This window comes from Podarcis erhardii (genome assembly GCF_964252035.2).
Source record: "Podarcis erhardii genome assembly, chromosome: 10".
Classification (NCBI taxonomy): domain Eukaryota; kingdom Metazoa; phylum Chordata; class Lepidosauria; order Squamata; family Lacertidae; genus Podarcis; species Podarcis erhardii.
Window position 1 is genome coordinate 30,108,392 of NC_138500.1, and position 19,938 is coordinate 30,128,329.

Genomic DNA, 19,938 nt, shown 5'->3' on the forward strand with positions numbered 1-19,938 from the left:
ATATTCAAATAACAGTTGAAAGATCTGCACTTGACTGCCTATAAGCTACAGAGCCATGTTCAAGGTTTTGTTCTTGACATCTAAAGCTCTAAAGAACTTGGGGCCCAGTTACCTAGGGGATGACCTTCCTTGGTAGAACAAGTTGATCTTTTGGATCTTCTGAGATTTACCCTGATGATGTTTCCACGACCAGCAGATTGTCTCTTGGTGACAACACAAAAGCAGGCCTCTTTGGTGAAAGCACACCCACCCTCTCAGTGGCCTCCCTCAGGTAATTTGTGAGTCAGTGGCAATAACGACCTTCAAATTGCCCATTAAAACTTACATGTTTTCCCCAAGCTTTCCTGAACTCTGACTCTTAATTTGAGCTATTTCAACCACACAAGTTTGAAATTGTGCGAGTTAATTTCATGCAAGATATGACTGTACTGTACTGTGGATTGGCAGGGTGTCTGAGGGTCTGAGTGAAGTGTGAGATGGAGGAAGCAGCTGGGCACGCAGGAAATCTGGCTGCACGTTTCACCCTCTTCAAAATCACCATCCCATTGCATCTTATTTAGGAGACAAGAGGCAAAGGAAATAAAGAACTGGCAAATCAACTTGCATGGGAGGAAGGCAACAATCCTGCATTTCCTCCTAACCTCTTAGTTCTGTGAACATTGATACATTTGCCTTGAGATAATACCACTTTGCAAAGTGAAGTAGCGAAGGTGAAAAGGAAAGATCTCCAACAACCGCAACTTGCTCTTCCCTTTTGTTTTCCGTGATGTGTGTCTGAAATATGAACTTCGCAACCCAAAGGAGATGTTTATTTATTTCTTACTTTATTCTTTCTTTCTTTTCTTTCTCCCCCCCCCAAAAAAACCCCATTTCTGTTAGTGCTACTTACAGAAACATATTGGGTGTGTGTTAAATAATGCAGTGCAGCTAGCTCTCCTCAGCAATTTTAGAACTATTCCCAGTTGTGCTTATCAAAACTGGTAGCACAGTGGTCTGTAATGAATGGGTGTAGGAGAGGAAATCCAGGCATCTTCAAACAAGGATGCCTTTTAAATCTACTAGCGGTGAGGAGCAGACAATTCTGCAAGTTACCTGAGCAAGGAAGTTTACATGACAGTCTCTCAAGACCGACTTCCACATAGATTTACTGACTGACCATTGAACATTAATACAAGATGTTTTGTACGGCAGTCATGACTAGCTTGGATTATATCATGTTGACCAGTATCTCCTGAGCTGTCCGTGTGGGCATGAAATCAACCAAGTATCCAGCAGAAGATTTCTGAAGGCTTTCCCACAGACTCGTTCTGAGGGCTCTTCCTAGAGTGCCCTTCTTATGTCCTACACCAGATGACTGCTCTCTGCTGTAATGTCTCTCGATCTTCAGTCTGAAGCAGTTGTTTCTCTGCCCAGTCCAAAGTCACTTCCAGACAGCCTGTTTACGGTCATCCTCACCCGTTTGCACAAAGTTTGCAGGGAAATTGTAGCACAGAGCACAATCTGGCAAAATGCACGCTACAAATGGGAAAGAAACGCACCTTTTGCACAGATGGGGGGGGGGAGCCTTAAAAGAACAAAACAAAATGACCTCGGGACCTATGGACCACTACAACATGAGCAGACATGGAAAAGGAGGCTAAAGAATTGCCCTCCACTCAGGCTGGCCACTTGGGGAGAAACAGCTTCCCCAAGATAATGACAGCCTGAGCTCAGGGATGAGAAGGGTTGTCCAGGACAACTTTCTGTGCAAGCCACCCACCCTCCCCAAACCATAGCTGGCTTTCACCGGATGACGGGTGCCGATCGGTCGTTGGTCACCGTTGGGCGCAATTTGACTGTAGCGAAAGGATTGGTACCTCTAGGAAGAAGAAAAAGAAAGGTGGATATAAAATTTTTGGAAACACATTCAAGCCAGCCACATAACTCCATTACAACATAAAGGCTACCAACACACTGGATACAATCTGTAGTCCTCAGAAAAGTGCCTGGTGTCAGATGAATTACTAGATTAATAGATATGGTCAGATATTACCAGATATGGTCATAGCTGTCAACTGTCCCTTATTTAGCGGGAAACTCCCTTATGCCAGCGCCGTGTCCCGCTGCTGTCCCTTATTGATGATGTCCCTTAAATTTCCCGGGTTCCAAAGGAAGCAGCTCCTCTCCCTCCCTCCCTGCCGGCCAGGGAGGAGGGAGGCTCCAACTGTGTTGCTTGGCTGCGTTGCTCACCCAATAAGGAGTCTAAGAACGACTGGGGGGTGGAGCTTGCATGCCTTGTGCCGATCAAATCGGCCGCGTTGCCTGGGGACTCGCCTTTGCTCAGCGCTTCCCAGCGGAGAGGTGACGGTGGTTTTCCTTGCTGCATCCCCTTTGCTGGGTTGCTGCGCTGTGGGAACCACCGCTTGAGGCTTCATTTGGCTGCTGGCTGGGCTTTATGCCTTTGGCTCGGAGGGGCTCAGAAGTCGAACATACCTGTGCCCGGAAAATCCCTTATTTTGGCTGCTGATCCCTTATTTTCGAGGCTGCTGGTCCCTTATTTTCAAATCTGTAAGTTGACAGCTATTTCACAGAGTGTCCAAGTTTTGATGGACACTCAGGACCACAATATCTCAAGGACCGCTTCTCTCCATATGAACCTACCCAGACCCTGAAATCATCGTCTGAGGGTTCTCCACGAGAGGTCCATATGGTGGCAACATGAGAACAGGCCTTTTCTGCTGTGGCCTTTTCTGATGCCCTTTTAAATGTGTTATGGGAGGAGAATTATTGGGTTATCTTTATTCTTATTTTTATTATGTGTTTTATGTTTCTAATATTGTAATTCTATATTGTGAGCAGGCCTGATATCTACAGATGAAGGGTGGTATACAAATTTAATAAATCATCATCATCATATTCTGGGCTTAATAAGTTAGATGTGAACAAGCCCCTTTACACAAGCCATGTGTGAGCCAGGAAGTCTCTCATTAACCTTAGCTTCCATTTTAGCCAAACAGTGAAACTATTGTTACTAGACAGTTTTGGAACAATTCAGGGTACCAAACCACTGTGCTTTAATATCCTGGCTTGTTCCAAAGCTAGTTTTCTAGTTCAGATGAAATGGGGAAACATGGTGAACTAGATCATTCCTGTTTTGATCAGGGTTTGCTTGAAGGCTCTGCTGCCTGGGCAGCCAAAAGGCTCCTTCATCTCAGACTATTAATCTCTGAATGAGGTCCATCTTTTCATGATATACATTATAAATCATCAAACATCACCATTGAATTAGGTCAACTGGACTGTCCATTGAATTAGGTCAACTGGACATCTCCTGCATTGGGAAGTGTTGGGTATTGTAACTCCAGACCCTCCAAGTGTCCCTATTTTCCAGGGACGTCCCTCATTTACAGAAGCCATCCCAGTTCCCAATCTGATCCTGCAGTGTCCCACTTTTCCTTGGGATGTCCCTATTTTCATTGGAGAAATGTTGGAGGATATTGGAGTTATCCAACCCTTGAGCTGTCTGAAGGCAATCCTGTATAGGGAAGGGTTTTTTTTATGTTAAATGTTTTTATATATGTTAGAAGGTGCCCAGCGTGGCTGGAGCAACCCAGTAAGATGTGTGGGGTATAAATAGTAAAATTATCATTATGGAATGGGATGTCCCTAATTTCATTGGAGAAATGTTGGAGGGTATGTAGCTCTAAGAGGACAAAATAATACTCTATGAATGTGTGTAATAGGGGTGGGGAACCTCAGGCCCAAGGACTGAATGTGGCCCTCTAGTTCTTTCCATTTGGCCCTTGAGACTCCCCAGCCCATATCCCTTCCCAAACTGCACCTCTTCTCCCCAGACCACAGCCCTTGCCTACCTTCCTTGGCTGTGTTTTGCATGACTGGGATGTGTTCTTGAGCTCTGATAATGCCACTCACTTGCCTGGAAGGAGGCTAGGCTAGAGGTGTGTGTGGGTGTGTTGTTTGTGTAGAAACTAGTCTACTGGCCACACCCACCATTAACATGTGGCCCCCAGAAAGCCATGTGGCCCTCAAGCTGAAAACGACTCCCTGCCCCGATGAGTGAGTGAGATGTGGCATCATCACATAGTCCGAATAAATATAGTTAAAAGCATCTCTTAAAAGAAATGGCCTTAACATATGCAGGGAGTGTATTGTTCAGGAGAAAAAGGACACAAACATTTACCTGGGAAACAGTTCTGGATGGTGTTCCCTCCCTGCTGGCTTCTGCAGTGAAGAAGAAAAGAAAAGAAAAAAAGGTGAAGGCTGAGAGAAACAATACCTTATGAATTTTCAACAGAGACAAAATGAGAAAGGAAGGGACATGCGAAACACACAGACATGTATAGGTTCAAGTGGTGTCTGCACTAATGGTTGGCAGCAGGTCAGGAGCACATCCAATACACACCCGACCCAATTTTTTTAAAAAAGCAACCTCCAATTTACATTCGCTGATCCATTCCACTCAATATCAAACCAGGTTGTTCAGAGTTTATAGTTTTGCTTTTAAAAAAAAAAAATACTGTTCAGTTGTTGCAGTGAAATTTACTGAGGGTGTGTGTTTGCTTGCTCAGTTTGCATATATTCCTATATTGGAGGTTACACCCCCCCAGGGGAAGAGGAAGAAGCCTGTAGAACAGCCTGTTAGCCTGTGGCTAACCTTTGGACTTCCAGATATTGTTAGACTCCAGCTCCCATCGCCCTGGCCATTGCCCATGCAGTCTGGGAATGATGGGATATACAGTTCAGCAATGTCAGTCACAAGTTAGCTACTCCTGCTCGAGAAAGACTTGCCTACTGAAACACGGATGAAAAGACTCATTCATCACAGAATGGCCTCCTCCAATCTGAGCAAAAGGGACCTCTGCTGCAAGTCCAGTGTGGCTTATTATTGCTGCTCTGTTCTCCAGGGTTTCTTACTTGCACGGACGGCAGCCCTAACAGAAAACTTGTCTGAAAAGGGAAGTCATGTCAAAATCCCTCCTACACATGGTAAGCTTACGAAATCCAGATCTTCCACACATGGGAGATTGTGACCTGGGAATGCTTTCTCGTCTGTTCAAGCTCTCTAGATGTCTAAACACTTCAGCAACACACCCAAGGCTGTGTTCACACGAACAGAAAGAAACAGCATTAGGCCCTCCAGGCATGATTATTCCAGAGGTTGGACTGGTTTCCATTGGTATATGTTCCTCTGTTACGCATATTTTGTTTACTTATTTGTAATACCTATTGCCTGTCACATATATATATATAAAGGTAAGAAGCCTTGTGCATTCATGATCAGGACAGTTATACATGACTCCACTTTCAATACTGATTATGCCTGCAGAAATTTCCAGGCAAACATGCTGTTTTCTTTCCAATCAGCGCATTTCCTGCTGAAATTCTGTAACTTTTTACATTCCAAGGTTTGAATTTTTGCCCTGCTTTTGTCGTGCTGTAGATGGCCATAATACAATAACACTGGGGAAGAATCACAGAGCAACTGCAACGTTGTGTGGATGGTCCAGTATAATGCCACAACCAATGCATTATTATTGACTCAATGACAAGTTGGCCCACAGATGCCAAACTGGGTGGAGACTTGTCGCCATAGCCCAACATAAGTGTATTCTACCTGGCAACAGCTCTCCAAGACAGAGGTGCTTCCGAGACCTGCTGCATAAGGTGTCCAGCATTTGTGGACTTCTTCCTCTTCCTCCATTGCATGCGACCTCCCAAATTTCCTCAACTCTCTGGAGTAGATTTTCAGGGTGCAGAAAGGCAGCAATGGATACACCCCTATGCATTCAAACTCCACTGAGCTTTAGCTCTGTAATCAATCATTATTGTGTTTTCTGGTCATTCTCAATTTTTTTTAAAAAAATGGTCCCAGTTCCATCTTGGCACTTCCTGTCATAGCAGCATTAAATAAATAAATATTGCTGAGAGCTACTTTGGCAGCCAAGGAGAGGAAGATCAGGTCTTTGTCTTTTAACAGTGCAGGGTAAGTTATTAATCTTCTTTAACCAGGGAGTTGTTAATAATAATAATAATAATAATAATAATAATAATAATAATAATAATAATAATATATTATTTATACCCCACCCATCTGGGTTTCCCCAGCCACTCTGGGCAGCTCCCAACAGAATTTTAAAAACACAATAAAAGATCAAACATTAAAAACTTCCCTAAACAGGGCTATCTTCAGATATCTGCACCAACACTTTGAATTGTGCTCAGAAACATAGTGGGAGCCAATGTACTTTCCTCATGTCAACAGCTCCAGTGGAGTCCAACTTTTGTAACATTATGAACATGGGAGTGTAAAAGACATCTTTTATTTCATAAAGTGCATTTGTTAAATTGAAGTAGCTATTCGTGTGAACATGGCCAAACTCTCAATCCACAGCAAGCAGCAACACTCCCCCCAACCCCCTTGTGCTTTCCATTCCTAGAAGCCAAGAATCCGCCAGACCACAACACTAGTTTCCTTTTGCTTCCAAGACAGCCCCTTTGGAAGAGACACTCCATAATGCTCAGCAGAGGAAGAGAGAAAAGGAAGGCTTCTCCATCAGTTGGCCAGGTGGCCCCACCCAAGCCCACGTCCAACACTCAGCGTCCTACTGTTAGCAGAAAGAGCTGCTGCCCCGGAGCCACCAGAAATCAGGCTGAGATGTCATGGAGAAGAGGAGTGAACTGAAGGGACCCTGGGGAGCGAAAGAGAAGGGACTGAGATGCTCCCGCTGTCTGGGTAGCAAAGCAAGGGGCCAAGGTGGCTATGGATGAGGGTGGCATGGGATGCTATCCTTTGAGGTTGTGGGTGGCTACTGTAAACTGAAAGAGAAGAACATCTCAGAGAAGGACTGTCCTGAGTGAGGACAATAAGCAGATGTAAAGGGAGGAATTGCAGAAGTACTGAGATGTCTATCTAGGACGTCTAACAGAGAATTGCAGGGGATTTCTAAATGCCATGTTAATTCCACAAATGAAATCATGACCTGTTTGCATTGGTCCAACGGATGCTTCCTGTCTGAAGCAAATAGCAGCTTCAGGGGAGATGATTTTCATTAGGAACAGGAGAAGGAATAAACTCTCCCTCCACACCCTTTGTGGTTGCTGTTTGGGCCACTAGTTACCTTTTTAAAACCATGCACATCCATTCACTTATGTTACGCTGCAGGCAAATCCATACTATACATTTAAAGCACATCTATTGCACATGGCCTCCCCAAAGAATCCTGGAAACTGGTTGGTTAAAGATTCATTGAAAAAAATCTGGTAACCTTAGACTGGAATGGGAGCCCAACAACCTCTAGAGGGCCACAAGTTCCTCAACCCTGTTGTGCATTGCTAATTCATCCAAATCTATTGCTTTGTTCCTTTCTCCCACCCCCCAAACACCCCCAAAATGGCATAAGCACTTACCTTGGAGTCTGAGGTGGCTGCGGCGCTGGCTGAGCTGCTCCGGCGGCTGCCTGCCCCCAGCAGAGCAGGAGAAGGACCTGGAGACTGAGGTCTGCTGGAGTTGTGCCAGTAATTGCTGGCTGATGGGGTGCTGGGCCGATCCAGGAGCTCGTCTACGCTGCGACTGCTCCGCAGAGGAAACATTCTGAGAAGGAAGGGGAAAGAAAGGCTGGCAAAAGCTGTTGGGGTGCAGGGGGCACATTTATTTATTTCTTTGGCCTTGACTGGTTGGAGCCAGAGTACCTGAAGGACCGCCTGTCTCCACATATACCAGCATTTACGCTGAAATTCCCACCAGAGGCTAATAACATACGAAGGATTTTTTCCATGAATTCCACAGGAATTCTCCAAATAAATAAATGACATGCCTAACTAGCACTAGGGAGGCAGCCTTTTCAGCCACTTTGCAATGTTCTTCCTGGAAAGGCTTACTGGGCAACCACTGACGTCTTTCCAGAGCTGAGCAAAAACTTGTATTTCCCATTTCCCCAGTCTTTTCAACTTTGGCTGACCTGTTTTGCTTTTGATGCCAGCTGTATAAATTTGCTCCTTTTTAAACTTATTGTAATCCATGAGTTAATTTGGGGGGGGGGCATTCAAGAAGGCTTTGCCCAAGAGCAAAGAACAGCACGTATGAATATCACCATGGAGGCAACTCAAGTTCACAGCACCTGGGGGTGGTCTCCTCAGGGTCTCTCGCCTCCTGCAGTGGCTTCACGAAAGCTTCAGGAAACCAGCCACTCCTGAAACCAAAAGCACATGACAACAGTCACCTTTTATGTCCATTATTGCCACACCTTTTATTCTGGAATGTTAGCTCCTCAGGTTCCCTATAATATAAGGGATACAGAAGATACAGCTATTAATTACAGGTCTAGGAGCCCTGCTCTCATTCTGCATTTAATGAGACTGAACTGATGAGATGCTGTGACAATCAAAAAACCTGAATCTCTTGCACTAAGTTTAGATGTTTTGTTTTGTTTTTAAGACTCAGAAACTGAACTGATCTGAACTGATCCCCTAGATAAGCTCCAAGTCAAAGAAAAACATGTGTGGTGTGCATAAATTCAGAAGCATGGTACAAATTTCAATACGTGGTCCGAAGCCCTCAAAGCCAAGAACCTCCTCAACCTATTATTATACTCTCACAGATCCATGTCTGAGCAGACTTACGTGGGTGTACCTTCCAGCTTGCCATACAGCCAGCCATTTTGTGCTTCTGGTATCAGCACGGTGACTATATCTCCAATGCTGAACTGCAAAAGGGTCCGGTTGGAACCAGCAGAGTGGGGGGCTATGGCTTGGACTCTCAGCACGCTGTTGCTGCTCCCCTCTTTGCCCCCAGCTTCTGCTCTTCCTGCTGCCTGCTCCCCAAAGGAGCTGGAACGAGAACGCTGGCCGGTGGAAACAGAGCCTGCAAGAAATTATGAGAGGCAAGATCTATTGGGGGATCCCAGCTTTGCTAGAAAAGTGGACTATATAGTTCACATGAATTTATCCACAAATGACACCTGTAAAAGAAACCAAAACAACCCTGGACTTTGTCTTTGGCAGGGGTGGAGAACCTGTGGCCTTCCAGATGTTTTTGGACAACAGCTGCAGTTATCCGTAGCCATTGGCCATGATGGTTGGGGCTGAAAGGGGCTGGAGTCCAACAACATCTAGAGGACCCCAAGTTCCTCATCCCTGGTCTATGGGTTAGATAAATTGCCATATTTGTCTCTCATATATGTAATGCCACATTTTCTCCATAGAGATCATTGTGGCATACATGATTCTCTCCTCCTCCAACCACTGTATTCTCACAACCACACTGGTTGTTAGTTGGTAGGTTAGTTTGAGAGATAAGGGCCAGTGCCCAAGGCCACCTTAATGGGGGCTGACTGGGAACATGGGTTTTGCCAGTCTTAGTCCAACACTCTTAATTTTGACACTACAGTGGTTCTTAAGCGTCCAGTCCTATGCTTCACCACTGTCTCCAATGAACCTAAACACATCATGCCTACCCATATATCAGGAATTCCAAGGCATCTTGGGGAAATGTTTCTCAATGGAGAGTCTTCATCCACTATCAGATGGGACACCCTGACTCCTCTTGAACCCAGGATTTTCCCTCTCCCCTGAAATATCTTACCAATAGAGGGAGTTCTTTGCAGGGTTCTCCTCCTTGTTTCTGGCTGAGAGGCAGGCAACATTTCTGCCGTCTCCTGTGGGAAGGGACTGGCGCTTCGCCCTGCTATCACTGAACTGAAATCACCCAGAGGCCTCTGGGGCTGCAACAAGGAAATGAGAGGAAGAGCAGGCACTTTGTGAAAGCAATCCCAGGGGAGAAGATCCTTGGAAGCAATCCTTAAGGCATATTGTCATCACCTGTGACACACTCTGGGCCAGACACCCAGTTCACAACCACTAGAAACCCTGAAATGCCAATCAACTTACCGGTAACTGGGTGGCTGACAGGGAATTCATGTTTTATGAAAGGGGAAAATAAAAACTGCCAATTTTCTCCACACCATGCCTAATGTAATTAACTTTGTATTATGTTCCCTTTTAGGCTGCATATGCATCATACCTTTAAAACACTCTCTGCACCAAAATAAAGGAAAAAAGGACCCTGGGAACTGTACCTCACACAGTTACAATCCCGCTTAACAGTTCCTAGGATTCTTTGAGAATGGGAAATGTACTTTAAAGGTTAGGTGTAGGCATGGGCCTAAGTCATCTTTAAAAACAAAAACAAAAACCCCAATGGATGGGGAATGTTTTTTAGTCTGAAGTGACATTATCTTGAGTCAGATGCCAGCAGTGGATGGGACAGAGGCCAAAGCTGATGGAGCCATGAGTGTACATTTTACCTTTATACAGTTTCTACACGCACCCACACGCCTCCCTCTTCATCCTCCTTCTAGGGAAAGCAAGACGCAGTCATAGAGTTCAAGGAAACATTCCAGCCAGGCAAAAACACTCAAGGTGGATGTGAAACAAGGCCAGCGAAGGGTATGGCTAGGGAGGGTGTGTGGCTTGGGAATAATTTCCAGGGCCGGATGGAGAGGCCCAGAGGGCCACATTTGGCCCACAGGCCTGAGGTTCCCCAATCCAGCCAGAACTGCACACAGTATCCCAATGGCTAACTTTGGTAATTATACCCCAGGTGTGCCTCGTTTCATAAACCCTTCCTGCCCAAGGTTCCTTCCATCTTCTTACCATCTCGAGATGGGAAGGAGCAGGAGCCAGAGAGCCAGATGCATGACCCGGGCTGAGCGTTGTGCTGCTGAGCGAGCTTGGGGCAGGATTTCGGGTGGCTTCCAGCTGTTCCTTCCACAATGGTGCCTTGCTCTGAATGATGGCACAGGCCTTCCCAGGAGGAAAGAAGACAATAACAGACCTTGGGAAGTATAATGACAAAGGGGGAAGCGGGAGGTGCGACCCACATCTTATTCAAAACAGCAGTCCCAAAGATTGCAGCAAGGAGAAATCACCACTACCACCAATTTTGTCTAAGAGGTCCCACAAATTTCTGCCTGCCAAGTAAAGTTGTAAAAATGGCCACTTGACGCTATATTTAAGAGATTCAGGCACAAAACCAAACAATGCATTTGGAATAAATACAGTTATGCAAACTGGGCACTTGTTTGTTCAGTATTCAGTGTCTGGTTATGCTATTTGTAGGCAATTTTATTTGACTTTGCAGAATTCCTTCCCCTCCTTTCTCCCAGCTCTTTTTACAGGAACCAAAATAAGCCCCGAGACAAGGAAGGTCAGCACTCATAAAATGTTGGTGAGAAACAAGCCTGTAAATCAGGGAAACTAGTACTGAAGAGAAACCAGGAGCTGTGCTGAGTACTAACGTTTCATCATCTGGCAATGGATTCCCTACCTTCCCCAGTTTCTGAGCTTTTAGCAAGAAAATAATGTTAGCCATATATTTCCCATGTCTTAGCTGCTTCCATAAGGGCTAGAAACTTGATATCTTTGAAATCCAGAAATCAGGGTTCTCAGAGTTCCTCCAGCACTGTCACATTCTAATATTCTATGATTAACTGGGTGATTTGTGGCTATTCACGGTAAGCACTGGGGTCTCTTGTTATAGTGAAAGCCTCTTGGTTCCCTCCAAGAGAAGGCTTCTCACCAGACTCCCTTTAATACAACAAATGAGGAACCTGCGGCCTTCTGGGTGTTGTTCCACTGCAATTCCCATCAGCCCCAGCCAGAATGGCCAATGATCAAGGATGATGGGAACTGTAGTCCAACAACGCCCATGAGTTCCTTGTTTCTCCTTTAATGCCAAATTAAACCATCCCCTCCACCACCAAATCTGGGTACGCTGAGGCGTCTTACCCTGGTGTAGAACTGCAGGAAGTTATTGGAGAGTAGCTGGTGCTTCTCAGCTAGGAAGCGGTAGCGGCGTTTCTCCTCCAGCTCAGCAGCCTTCTGGCTCTCAGTGACAAATTCTTGCATCTCGGTGTGCAAGCGCATCATGTTCTCCTGGAGTGAGGGGAGAAATTATCTAGGTCAGCCTTCCTCAGAGTGAGCCCTCTGGGGCCCAGGCGTGTGCTCACACCTGCTGCTTCACTGCAGCCCTTGGAAATTCTCTTTAATTTTTTTGTTGAACAACTAGTAATTTTACATTTTTACAGCAGTAACAGCACAGCACTCTCTCAGGACACCTCACCCAGAAATCCTTATTCTGAAGAGGTACCCCCTTCCTCAGAGTGAGTTATAGGAGTAGTGGGAAAGTGCCGCAGGAGCTGGGTGAGCAGGTGGCAGCTGCTGGGTAGGTGAACTGGCAAGCCAGGGTCCCAGGGGCACTAACTTATCATCTCCTTGCCCCACACCCAGAGGCAATTTGCTTCATAATAATAATAATAATTTATTATTTATACCTCGCCCATCTGGCTGGGTTTCCCTAGGCACTCTGGGCAGCTTCCAACAGAACACTAAAATACAATAACCTATTAAACATTAAAAGATTACCTAAACAGGGCTGCCTTCAGATGTCTTCTAAAAGTTTGATAGTTATTTTTCTCTTTGACATCTGGTGGGAGGGTGTTCCACAGGGCGGGTGCCACTACAGAGAAGGCCCTCTGCCTGGTTCCCTGTAACTTGGCTTCTCTTAGCAAGGGAACTGCCAGAAGGCCCTCAACGCTGGACCTCAGTGTCCGGGCAGAACGATGGAGGTGGAGACGCTCCTTCAGGTATACTGGACTGAGGCCGTTTAGGGCTTTAAAGGTCAGCACCAACACTTTGAATTGTGCTCAGAAACGTACTAGGAGCCAGTGTAGGTCTTTCAAGACCAGTGTTATATGGTTTCAGCGGCCGCTCCCAGTCACCGGTCTAGCTGCCATGTATTTATTTATTTTTGCTTTGCTTTCCCGCCTTTCCTCCAAGGATCTCAAAGCGGTGTATATGACTCTCCCCCTTTCCAAATTGTCCTCACAATAACTCTGAGCGGTAGGTTGTGTTGAGAGGCAGTGACTGGCCCATGGTCACCTAAGTGAGTGGGGATTTGAACCCTGGTCTCCCAGGCCACAGTCCAACACCCTAACACTACGAGTGCTGAGCTTCAAATGGCAGCACCCGAAGCAGCTATGTCTCACCCACTGGTGCGGACAGACTATAATGGGGTGCACGCACTTTAAAAGCACAACCCCCCCCAATAGTCTGGAAAGCCAATCACAATTCCACTCCTGGCTTTCAGCTAAAGAGCAACGACTGGGCAGTGCCAAGGCGCCACCCATCTTAAAGCAGCCTCCATATTGTTCCACACCTTCATCTCCCAAACATTCTTGTCTCGCGTTCTCTCCATTCTCCACAGATCCGAAATGCATTTATCTATGTTGGCAGTTCTGCGTCTGTGTTCCTTCTCATATCGCTGCCGACTATCCTATGAGCAGGCACATTGAAAAGATTTATAAAATATATACATTTAAAGACAAAAGCCTGAATTCCTGGCTAAGAAAAAGGAGGGGGGAACCAAGACCCAATCCCTGCACAATAGTTTGCTGAAATAAATTTGAATACAATCAAACCTCGGTTGTCAAACGTAATCCGTTCTGGAAGCTCATTTGGCTTCCAAAATGTTTGACAACCGAGACGCGGCTTCCAATTAGTTGCAGGAGCTTCCTGCTCTCAAGCGGAAGCTGCGTTGGACGTTCGGCTTCCCAAAAAAGTTCGGAAACCGGAGCGTTTACTTCCAGGTTTTCAGTGTTCAGGAGCCAAAATGTTACAAAATGGAGGCATTTGGGATGCAAGGTTTGACTGTACGTTAACAACAACAAAGTATGTTTTCATTGCTCCTGAGCCATACCATACTTTGAATGTGCTATGATACCACTTAAAACAGTCATGGTTTCCCCCAAAGAATCCTGGGGACTGTTATCTATTAAAGGTGCTGAGAGCTGTTCCCTGCACATTGCTACAGTTCCCAGAGTTATCTCTGAAGAGGAATTTATTGTTAAACCACTCTGGAAATCATAGCTCTCTGATAGGGGTCTCCTGGAAGCTCTCAGCACATTATTCTGCTATTCTGTGTTAAAGTGCCGTGCGCAAGGCCAAGGCCTTTCAGGAGCCAAAGGGATGGCTCAAAGCAGAAGACAAGGGCGAGACAGGCACTCACATTGATGAACTGCACGTCCAGCTTAGTGTTCTTCTCCATGTGCTGCAGCAAATCTGCATGGAAGGTCTGTGCCTGCTCAGAGAAGAGGAAGTTGTTAGGAACCAATTCAGCATCACTCACCTGGCTCAAAAAACTGGGCATTAAGTGGGAAAGCGGTTTGCATGCAGATGATCACCAGCACCTCCAGTTTCAAAGTAACAAGTGATGGGGAAGACCCTCCTCTGCCTGAGACCCTGGAGAAATGTTGCCAGTCAGAGCAGACAACACTGGACTAAATGGACAAATAGTCTGAACATGAGCAGATCCCTATGTTCCTAATTATTAGCAGAGCTCAGAAGACAGAGTATGGTTCAGGTAGGTATGGGGAAGAAATGTGATTCAGTTGAAAGATAAAGGCAATTCTGCCTAATTCTCACTTTCTGAAACAACCCAAAAACCAAAACACAGCCATCCTTCAAAATTCACACTTCTCTAAATTTTGCAGTGCAAAACTCCAGTCAAGTAATGTGTACAAAAATGCATATACTGGGGTTAAGCATGCATTAAAAAATGCATATCTTAGCAAAAACAACACAGAGAAATGCATTATATTAGGGGGAAATGCTTTGCAAAAATATGGACATGAGACGATATTGCATACAGATGTGGATATTAGGGAAGAAAATGCACTAAAATGCTGGTGAATTTTCATGGTTACTTTTTAAAAATCTCAAACGGATGTGGAAATGTGAAGAACTGAAAGAAAGATTAGAGGCAGGGATGGAAAACTGAGAGAAGCTGAAATTGACAGATCCATTCATCCCTGAACCCTGGAGAACTGTGACTGCAGACTAGCCTCTAATATAGAGCTAGATTAGGATAGCCACAACCACGTGCCCCACTTTACAGAGGCCATCCCTGCCTATTGATGTTAGGTTGACAGCCACCCAATATCATTTTAGACACCAGCCAAAAGCTTTATTTCAGCAAGTCCATAGATATGTATTCTAGATACCTATATTTTTACTTGTTCTACACTGCTTAGAGAGTTTTATGAGCATATATGCAAATCTTTCTAAGCATAAGTATATAAATAAAAACAGTGGCAAGCAGTTGCAAACATGTACTGTGCAGACTCACACATAATGTTATTCCTTGTGCATGAACAAAATAGGCAAGCAAAGCAAAAGGAAAATAAATTCTCCTTTCTATTACACACATGAAACCCAACCACCATGTTAGACTCACAAGCATGAGACTCGGCTATTTCCCTATACAATCTCCCATTATTGCACAAATGTCCCTCCCAGATACTCACGACTGCTTCCAGCTTGCGGTTCAAGTTAATTTGGGTGTCAGACATCTGTATCAAGATTTCACCTTCGAGGAAGAAATAAAAAGAGAATTCTTTGTGAAATTCTTGAACAAAAGACAAGCCCTGGTGGATCAGGCCAAAGTCCCACTTAGTCCAGCATCCTGTTCTGACAGGGTGACATGAGGAAGAATGAATTTAAGGGTGGATGAAGACTGATGAGGAACTTTGCCCTCTAAAAGTCAGAAATTATCAAACACACTATATACTGAAAACAATAAATGGCCAATTATCCAAGTGCCAGTGATTTATGACCTTATGCAAAGTGTTATCTTAGAACAAAAGTTCAGTTATTATAATTACTTTGATAACCTGTATGAAAAGTCTGTGAGAAGCGATTCAGAATGCAATCTAGGGAAAGTCCTGTTTGACTCCTGTTGAGGCTAACTTATGAGTCAATGTGTGTAAGATGGCACTGTTTGAAGTTAAACCAAAGGTCTGGAGGGTGGAGCTAATTTTCTTTTTAGCTGTCTTAAAAATTGAGTTTCTAGTTGAAAACCAGGTTAAAAATTTCTGAACTACATGAGTGGATGAAGAGGAAATGAAGTGGAATGTGAAACGCTCTGTAGGATATTTTCACACAAGACTCTAAAAAAGCATCTTACATTTCTCACATATCATTTGAATATAAGCCCATTCATTATTATTTCACATGTTTGGTTTAAATATGAACCTTGTATTCCACTATGGAATATATTTTGCACTATGAATTCTTTTTTAAGCTTTCTATGAAGCGTAAAGCATTTATATTTATATTATTTATATTTATATCGCAATGTTATTTTTCTTGTTCTTATTACTGTTTTTATAATTACTTTTAGCTTGATGTTTCATTTGTTTTTTGTTTACTATAAAACAAAAAAGAACAGAAGTCCAGCATTCACTCAAAGAATGCATTTATTATAAACAGTTCTCTTCCTATTTCTGCCTCAAGCAAAAGTGAAAAATGAACTAAGGTTTCACATGAACATGGAGCTTCGTGGTGAAGAATGCCAAAACGTTTTCTCTCCTCTCCTGGTCTGCTACCGGGAAACAAGCCAGAGTCTGGCTTGCTGCGATGTCCAGACCCAGGCTTGTGGTTTGTTTCTCTGTAAACAAATCACAAGTGATAACCAAGGTTCAGGTGACACAACAAACTAGGCTCTGGCTGGATTCCCAGCAGCATGAAAGTAGCAGGAACAGAGCGAGAATTTTTCAGTGCACACTGCACACTCCTGTTAAACCATCGTTTCTTTTAAACTATGTTTTAATGTGACATGCAAACCCAAACTCTGCCTCTAATGCCTCCACTGCGGGAGGCAGTAAGCCTTTGAATATGAGTTGCTGGAAATCCCATTGGGGGTGGGGTGGGCACTGTGGCCCTTGAGTCCTGCTTGATCTGGTTGGCCACCATAAGAACAGGGATGATGGACTAGATGGGCAATTGGGCCTGATCCAGCAGGGCTCTTCTTGCATTCAGTCTTATAAAATTATAGGAAAACAACAGGCCAGTTTCATCTCTAGACTCGATAACATTCTGCAGCTCTTATTTTTTATTGATTGATTGAATTTATATACCGCCCTAAACCCGGAGGTCTCAGGGTGGTTCACAGAACAAAATCAAAATATAAAACCACAATATATATCATCACAATAAAAACGACAACCCAGTAACACCCCCTCCCCTCTTAACAAACACAGGAATGCTGCCAGGAAAATATGTGGGGGCAACTCCTGCTCCCACCACTTAAGGGAACTTGGACCTTCAGAAGAGAAGAGTGCAGCAGCAGGAATCTTACCCAATATTTGCGAAGTAGAGCTCTGCAGGGCTTGCTCCCCGATCTTTTGGATTGCTGTAAAATAGACATCGGCAGCCTCGGATAACGCTGCAGAAATTTCAAAGAGGAGAATTAGGAGGCTTCCTCTCCCTGCCTGCAACTCCTCAACTTTTTTGCTCCTCCTTCACAGTTCCTCCCCTTTGCTCTCCATTTCTGCTCTCTTCCATTTGCTGCCACCCTCCCTGGCCCACCCCTCCTCACTTCCTTCCACCATCTTCAGAAGACTTGACAGCAGCACCCAGAACCCCCTGTGAAAGCCTTGCCAGACTGGGTGTCCTCCAGTTGCTGTTGGGAAAGCTGGCATAGAAGGATGGGCTACTGATTAGACTTGCTGACTCCTCCCTCAAGGACACCATAGGTCAAGCACTGGAGATTACTGTATATACAATGGCATCAGTTGTGTGCTTGGTATGTTACATGTGTACTACATATGCAATTCATGTCTACTGTGTACCTGAAGGAATATACCCAGTATACCTGAAGGAGCATCTCCTCCCCCATTGTTCTGCCCGGACACTGAGGTCCAGCGCCGAGGGCCTTCTGGCGGTTCCCTCATTGTGAGAAGCAAAGCTACAGGAAACCAGGCAGAGGGCCCTGTGGAACGCCCTCCCATCAGACCTCAAAGAGATAAACAATTACCTGACATTTAGAAGACATCTGAAGACATCAAGGAAGTTTTTTCTGTGTGACATTTTAATGTATTTTTAATCTTTATAGGAAGTCGCCCAAAGTGGCTGGGGAAATCCAGCCAGGTGGGCGGGGTACAAATAAATTATTTTTTATTATTATTATTACTACTACTACTACTACTACTACTACTACTGTACACAAGTATCATTGTGCAGGTGTTCTTCTCTACATGTGCTCCTTGGGCATGCTGAGGAGGCAAAGTCAACAGCCACAATCTTAGTTTCGCCATAGCCCCAGGTGTACATCAAACATCTCCACAGGGCTGATGGGCCAACACGGTGGATACAGATATTCACTTCTCACCTGCAGACAGTCAGTTAACATCGCCACTCACCATGGAAAGCCTGCACATACTTGTTACCCAGGTAGACCAGATTCTCCAGAGCTGGGTTAAACTGTTCCAGGATGCTCTGTGAACCATCCATGTGAAGGAAGGATGTAAAAAATAAACACATACAACAGCATATTAGCATGGCTCTCAAATCACCTGAGGAAACCTCTTTGGTGGAAACACTCCCTATGTCAGGGGTAGCCAGTGTGGGGCCTGCCAGTTGTTGCTGGACTCCAGCTCCCATCATCCATGATCCTTGGCCATGCTGGCTGGGCTGATGCGAGCTGGAGTCCAGTAAAAACAGAAAGGCACCTCATTGGCTTCCCTAACCTTGGCAGCAAATTGGAAACACCCACTTTTGGGAACAGGCTATTGTAGAGTTATGAAAAATTCAGAGGAAGACAACCAAAATGATCAGCACTGGAGGCTTTTCCATGTAGAGGAAAGGCAAGTAAGATAGAACTCTGTTCTAAACATAAAACAACAGATTCTCGCCTGCAACTAACTGTTTCAGCTCAGCTGGGCCAAATAGTGTAGAAATAGCAAATGCCTCCCAGGATTATTGAAATGCAAAGAATAGAAGTGTTATGTCCATTGCCACCTCATTGAACAACTAGATAGCAACTTTCTTCTTTTCAAATATTGTCCACCCTGGCATCTCCTCTGCTGCTGCCTCTCTCATGTGCTACATCTTTAAGCCTGAAGTCCAAGTCTGTCTTGAATTGGATCCAATTCCCTTATGGAAGGAGTCCCATGTGAGCCTTGCGCTAAACAGTAAAAAGCAGGACATCAGCTTCTGCTTCTTCCACCTTAAAGAGAGCCACTTTACCTATTATGCAGCAGTCGTGACTGTCATGACTACACCAGAGTGAATGGCAGTGGCATGTTCTGAAACATACTCTTGGGGCCTGAGGCTTGAGAGCTCTCTAGGACACAGCCAGGAGTATTTAGGAAGCGCACCCACCTCCAGTCACTCCATGCTTGCTTGGAAACTCTAGTATAATGGCTGTGAATATTAATGCTACATAAAGGGTGAAGCAGCTATCAATTTGTCTGCAAACCTGATCAGGTTAAGAGCCTCTTTCAGTGCAAGTGCCACGTGGTTTGTGCTGCCACAGATTGTAACGACTGCCTGTTCCGGGTTCAAAATCCATATCCCTTGAATGTGTGCCATCTGAGATCTGGATCAGAGATGTTAAGAATCAAGGAAATTTCCCTATTTATTTTTCCCCAGTGCCAGATCTTTGGTTCCTTTTTATCGCTCTCTTGTGCAACCCCTCATTAAGGAAAGTCTTTCTAATTCACATTTCCTTCAGCCAATCCATAGTAGTTCTTATGTTCCAGAACACACACGCAAGGAACCAAGCCTCACCTTGTAGATAGAGATGGTAGATCTGTAGGACTGCTCCATGCCCTCAAGTGTTTAACAACGACCCGAGAGTTCCTCCCAAGGATCGGAAATGTTAAGAAGGTCTGCAGTCCTCAGGAACATGTATTAATCCAGTTCCACACACCCTAAGCCTCCTCTCCAACACCACAGAAGAGACGGCACACTTACTTTGAAAAGAAAAACGCTGCTAGTGGGGGTTTAATAATTCACCAGCCAGGATGTTAGAACTTGATCCTTAAGTGTAACCAGATACCAGGTAGGGAGGAATCCTGCTATAGCCATGAAGGTCATGTGACT

General features: G+C 44.8%; 1 protein-coding gene across 2 annotated transcripts; it reads right to left on the bottom strand.

The window, feature by feature from the left end:
* Positions 1-1,171: 1,171 nt before the first annotated feature.
* On the bottom strand, positions 1,172-19,794 carry BAIAP2L2 (BAR/IMD domain containing adaptor protein 2 like 2). 2 transcript variants are annotated; one of them, XM_081879363.1, is made up of 14 exons: positions 19,624-19,794; positions 18,255-18,330; positions 17,192-17,278; positions 15,360-15,421; positions 14,063-14,134; positions 13,214-13,330; positions 11,785-11,931; positions 10,651-10,800; positions 9,581-9,719; positions 8,620-8,860; positions 8,118-8,189; positions 7,408-7,591; positions 4,181-4,221; positions 1,172-1,858 (listed from the first exon to the last, which is right to left on the bottom strand). In XM_081879363.1, exons 1-14 carry the CDS (start codon positions 19,660-19,662, stop codon positions 1,783-1,785), a joined length of 1,503 nt encoding a protein of 500 aa, XP_081735489.1. In that variant the 5' UTR covers positions 19,663-19,794; the 3' UTR covers positions 1,172-1,782. The 2 variants fall into 2 exon arrangements, with proteins under 2 accessions (XP_081735489.1, XP_081735490.1); XM_081879364.1 differs by having other exon boundaries at positions 18,224-18,330; positions 19,624-19,640.
* Between the last annotated feature and the right edge of the window lie 144 nt (positions 19,795-19,938).